Source organism: Grammomys surdaster, unplaced genomic scaffold (genome assembly GCF_004785775.1).
Source record: "Grammomys surdaster isolate TR1022 unplaced genomic scaffold, NIH_TR_1.0 125956, whole genome shotgun sequence".
Lineage (NCBI taxonomy): Eukaryota > Metazoa > Chordata > Mammalia > Rodentia > Muridae > Grammomys > Grammomys surdaster.
Genome location: NW_021620775.1, coordinates 465,987 through 471,986, shown reverse-complemented (window position 1 = coordinate 471,986; position 6,000 = coordinate 465,987). Strand labels below are relative to the sequence as shown.

The window sequence follows — 6,000 nt, the reverse complement described above, 5'->3', positions numbered from 1 at the left end:
CTTGTCCACTGCTCACTGGTCCCATAACATTCTGACAATTTACCGATTACAGATCTCAGTATGCTTCTAAGATTTTCATATTCAAAACTGGATGCAGACTGTTTCAACACCCGCCTTCTAATAACCGTGGTCTAATAAGGTCTAAAAAGCATTCAGGCAACAACACGGTACATATACATGAGCCCAGGAAGAAATAGTTTGTGGCAGCTTACAGCTGCCTGTCAAGGCCCAACACATTTAGGACTGGTGGTCACGAGACACAAGTCAAGCAGCGTAATGTTCTCTGTGGAAGGGAACGCAATGCATGATGTCAGAGCTGTGCTAGTCATGGTGCATAGATTGAAAATACCTTTGCAACCACCATAAAGTCTGTAAGGTAATAAATAAGCAGTAAGGCAAACAGTTCCTAAGGACACAAGAGGACTATTAAGGGAGGCTCTGACGGGGATCCTACTCTAAGAGCTGGCAAAAGAGGGAATACAGAGGTAATTATTAAAAAAAAAAAAATATATGAATCTCAATTCATACACTTGTCTTTCAACAGGATCTCAACATTTTAATTTAAAATTAACTAATAAATCACAATTCTATATTGCTTTAAAGATTATTTTGTTTAAAAATGACACATCTCAAAATTAACCGTTACTATTAGCTATTCCAGGTTAGTTTATCCAGGTCAGGAGAGAATAAACCACAGTGCAGCTCCCTTAACCTTGGAGTCAGGCTTGAATGACAGAGTCCGTTGCCAGCAATGGACATGCAAATAACCATCCAAGAAATTGTAAATACAAACCCCAGACTGCTTCTGTTGTGTAAAAGCCCTTGTGGAGTCACAGCATAAAGAGGGGCAGTGGCATGTGTCCCTGCGCTCTCTATGATGTAGGATGGAGCACCTTCCTGAGCAGTCCCACCATGTAGCTGGCTTTCCACTATGCTGGCAGCACTGCCATCACACTATGCAGACAGCTGCTTACAAACAAGGCTCACGGCCAGAACTCGAGGCAGCACAGCTTCTCACCACAAACAACAGGTTGTTCCTGTAATTTAGTGACAGGTGTAGGAAAATATAGTCCAGAGAAAGAACTCACATGGACAACAGGCCAGTAAGTGCTCTAGATGTTGACTTTCGCTGAAGCCTTTCTGCTATCAAAAACCCTAGTGGTCTCTTCTTATCCCCAAATTCTAATAGGAACAACAGGCAATGAAACCCTGCCCTTTTCCCCAACCCAAAGAGCAAACTTATTCATTCATGATGTGTACTCTGCAGAATGTGCTCTCATGTATCAGGTTCTTTGAAAGGGAATGGTGGGGACAAACCTGCACCAACAACAGACATTTCTTTTCTATGGTTGCAGGACCGTAGAATAGACAGCAATACCTCCTCCACAGGCAAAACAACAAAGCAACACAGAGAAGCAAAGAACAGGAAAGACAGGAGGGGAGAGAGGGCAGCTAACAGCTAATACTACAGGTCACAGACCTTTTATCAAATCTTTAAAATAAAAAGTATTCCTAACGGTACAAACACTGCAGTTTTCTGACTCCAGTTTTTTACAATGAATACCCTACTCATTTGGAAAAACAAACACTAAAGTACCCAACACCTCAAATGATCCATCAAGTACTGTGCTATTTCATCTCTCATGAACAGTAAAACATTGATAATGGGTTGGGAACACAGAAGGTTAGATGAGTCTTTACAGTTCGCTGCCATAAGCTTCACCTCTACAATATTGACATTTCATTATTGCAACTAGCCTAGAACTCTCCGAAGTTCAAATCTCACTTGGTTTCTGCTAGTCCCAAATATTTTTCCTTTTAAGTAGGAAAAGCCTTAACTTTTAAATTTTGAAAATTCAATGGTTATTACTTGTCCTAGAGGGTGGAAGGGGTGTATGTGAAATAAGGGTTGACTCAAAAATGACACCTAAAATCACAACATATATAGACACTCATTTCCAAGGAATCACGGGGAAGGGAGTGGCACCAAAGTTAAAGCCCTCAAGAACAAGCATCACTTTGGTTCCTAAAGCCAAATAGGAGAAGAGACAGACAGGAAAGAAGACAAAATAGTGAGAACATACAGTCAGTGGGATTTTTTTTCTCTGTATCAATGATTTAGTTATAAATATAGATTATTAGTCCTCTTTCTATACATGTAACAAATGTCAAACTCACTACCATGAAATTTCTAAAGCTGACTCGTTCACATTTGTTAAAAAAGGTAAAAATCACATACTTTCCCCTTTTCAGTTTAAGCTCTGAACTGAAATACTACATGTACAACAGCTGGTCCTAACTTCTATAAAAAGTTAAAACATGTCAAGCTCCTTTCCCAATATAAAGAGCTACATAATTTTATCACATCTGCCTTGAATTTAGGCATAAGAAAAACTCAAAGCGACAACTCAAGAGGAACGGGTTAGAGGAAGGTTAGAGAAGACCAGCAGATGAAATACTGGGAAAAACTCGAATCTGACATTCAAGTATGGGAAATTCCCCAAAGGAGACGATGAACAGGATCTACATACTAAGAGTCATTAAAACAGTACGTAAGCATCAAGCGCTGTCTGCTGAGAAATGTAAGGCTAGCGATGCAGTCCACGATTCCTTTTGGACCCTAAAGCAGGGGCTCATTTCAGTCATAACTCTTACTGCAATTTTCTCTTGGTCATCTTTAGAAAATAATAATTTGCTTTTTTTTCTCCATGTGATGCAGACTTGTCTCTTTATACCCCTCAGAGTAACAATTTCATGTATTAAAAGACTTCTTTTAGAAAATGGATAGGGAACAGGAGGCTTCGGTGACAAAGTTAGCGATTACTCTTCATTGCTTCTTTAGCTGCCAGGATCAGCGGCGTCAAGCTAGATAATGGTTTGGCCAGTTTCAGGAAAGGGTGCTGCCAAATGAAAGGGAGAAAAAAGAAGCTTAAAAGTGTTACTCAGTTAGAAACTAAAGCCCCCAAATTACCTCTGGATCATCATTTAACAAACTAAACCACTCACACTCAGCACATCACTTTTATAGCTCCAAGGAGGGGTGGTTTGTGTGTGGTGCATGAGCTTGCTTGTATCTGTGCACTGCCATCATATCTGTGTGCATCTGTGGAGGCCAGAGGTCAGTGTCCGGAGCTCTCCTCTGTCACTCTTCCCCTTATTTCCTGACAGTCTCTCACTGAACCTGGTGTCTCCTGATTGGTTAGGCTGACCAAACAAGCCCTAGGGGTCTGTCTACTCCCTCAGCTCTAGGGTTTATAGACATATATAGCCACACTTAGCTTCTTATGTAGGTGCTAGGGATCAAAACTCAAGTCCTCATGCTGTGTAGTAGGCACTTTATCAACTGACACGTCTACCAGTCTGGTTTTGGCCTTCTGAGTTAAGGTCTACATAGCTTATCCTGGCCTCAAACTCACAGCAATCTTCTTGCCTACTACCTAAGAAGTTACCCCCTTTCTCTCCCTCCTCCTCTTCCCCCCCCCCACTTCCTCCCCCTTCTTTACTTTTCCGTTTTTTGAGATAAAGTTTCTCTGTATAGCTCTGGCTATCCTTGAACTCAAAGATCCTTGAAGTGTGGGAATAAAGTTTTGCACCATTATACCTAGATCCTATTTATTTATTTATTTATTTATGTATGTATTTTGGTTTTTCGAGTCAGGGTTTCTCTGTGTAGCCCTGGCTGTCCTTGAACTCAGAAATCCGCCTGCCTCTGCCTCCCAAGTGCTGGGATTAAAGGTGTGCGCCACCACCGCCCGGCTTTTATTTTCTTAAATTACATTCATTTAGTGGCGACTGTGTGTGTGTGTGGAAGGGGGTTCTAGGGATCAAGCTTAGGCATTCAGGCTTGGTGGCAAGTGCTTTTACCCAGAGAACCACTTAACACCAAATAAGTTTTGCTAACTGCTTAACATCTACAGATTTAAGGGGCCAGAGAGATAGCTCAGAAGGCAGAGTGCTTGCCTTACATGCATAAAGGCCTGGGTTCAATCCCTAGCACTGCAGATCATTCCCCATCTTTAAGCACATTAGTGAGCTGTAGGCCAGCTTGGACCACATATATAGAAGTGAATAAAGAAATAAAAATTAGCTCTTCAGAGCTAATAGTCATAAATATACTCATGATAAAAATGAACAGGTCCAAGAGTTGATCAATTACTGAAGCTTACTACTGTGATTAAAAAATTATGGAATTAAACATTCTTTTTAAGGACCAAAGAGATGGTTCAGCAGATAAAGGCACTTGCTAACAAGTCTGATGACCTGCCTCTCATCCCTGAGACCTACTTGGTGGAAGGAGAACACCAACTCCTGCAAGTCTCCTTCATGCATGTCTGTACGCACACACATGCACACACATACACACAATTAAATTTGGAAACAAACTTTACAAACAGAAATGAAAGCCTAAAATGCAGCAGCAGCTGGACTCTTGGCAAGTAAATAGGGAAACATGAGCACCACACCAAGTTCATCTCCCAAACTTACCTGTAACAGTTCTTTGGCTGAACCCCTTTTCTCCACATCCATTTCCAAACACCGATTTAAGAAATCCCGAAATATTGGGGAAAGTTTTTCTGGATTCTGAAGTTCAGGAGTTCCATTTGTTGCTATTAGGTATAATGCCTAAAAATAGAACATTTTGGCATATTAAGGTCTCTCACAAAATGACAGTGCATCAAGTTTCACATACTGGCCTATATAATCCTGCACTCTCCAGTGGCAGTTTTTTTTTTTCTGTTCATACTCAGGGCTTTATGCTCCTCACTGCTCTTCAAGACCTTTAGCACCCACCTAACTCGTGAGCCCAACGGCCAGGATATGGCTCCTTTCTTGTTTCGGTGGCAAGGACGTGCAGGCGACTCTTCCTCACTCTGTCACTGGAGCTCTTTGCGCTGGGATCTCTAGTGCTACTCCTGTCCCAATTTGTGGTCATTTTAGCAGCCACAGAGAAGCAGTCACATTCCCCAACCTCTTCTCCCGAGGCTTCTGCAGACATGGTTCCAGGCACACTCTCCCCCCTCCCTTTGTCAGGATGGGAGCTGCAGTACCGGATGCAGATGCACTCCACAGTTCATCCTTTTCAGCTTAGTGCCCCAACACTCATTTGTCATTTCCGTGTGTGTGTGTGTGTGTGTGCGTGCGTGCGTGCGTGCGTGCGTGCGTGCGTGCGTGCGTTGTGGTGGAGACCAGACCCTGTTGCACTTTCCATGGAGCCTGTCAGCTCATGTCAATTCTCCACCTACTTTACTTCACAGTATTCTCTTGGATCAATGTGATTAAAGTTCTTACTACTTCTTCCCTAAGTCTAAGCAGCTAAGTATGGTGATAGAAAAGGCAAAATCATACTGGCTAACATCTCTTAAAACTGACATCTACTTAAACTGGGCATGAAATCTCAGCATTCCAGAGGCAGGAGAATTAGTTGGTCTATGTATAGCAAGTTCTAAGCCAAGTAGAGCTTCAAAGTGCCTTACCACCAAGAAACAAAATGAAACCACAACCCGAATAAATCATTACCTCATATGGGCTCAGTGTTTTCTTTTTTTTTTTTTTTAAAGTCTTTTTTTTTTTAAGATTTTATTTATTTATTTTATATATATGAGGAATACACTGCAGCTGTCTTCAGACCCACCAGAAGAGGGCATCAGATCCCATTACAGATGGTTGTGAGCCACCATGTGGTTGCTGGGAATTGAACTCATGACCTCTGGAAGAGCAGTCAGTGCTCTTAACCGCTGAGCCATCTCTCCAGCCTCGGGCTCAGTGTTTTCAACAACCACAAAAGATTTCCTTACTCCCATTCTCCCTTTCTCGTTTTTTTTTTTTTTTTTTTTTTGGTTTGGTTTTTCGAGACAGGGGTTTCTCTGTGTAGCCCTGGCTGTCCTGGAACTCACTCTGTAGCCTCGAACTCAGAAATCCACCTGCCTCTGCCTCCCAAGTGCTGGGATTAAAGGTGTGTGCTGCCACCAGCCAACTAGTCTCCTTTACTTATTGCAGAGT

General features: G+C 42.1%; 1 protein-coding gene across 1 annotated transcript in view; it reads right to left on the bottom strand.

Moving 5' to 3' along the window:
* Window positions 1-530: 530 nt before the first annotated feature.
* Window positions 531-6,000, bottom strand: part of Pak2 (p21 (RAC1) activated kinase 2) — a 63,877-nt gene continuing 58,407 nt past the window's right edge. Inside the window, exons 14-15 of the mRNA XM_028753811.1 lie at window positions 4,486-4,623; window positions 531-2,900 (exon numbers count right to left, since the gene is read on the bottom strand). Coding sequence (XP_028609644.1) covers window positions 2,814-2,900; window positions 4,486-4,623 — 225 coding nt within the window. The 3' untranslated portion in view covers window positions 531-2,813. The remainder of the gene's footprint in view (window positions 2,901-4,485; window positions 4,624-6,000) is intronic.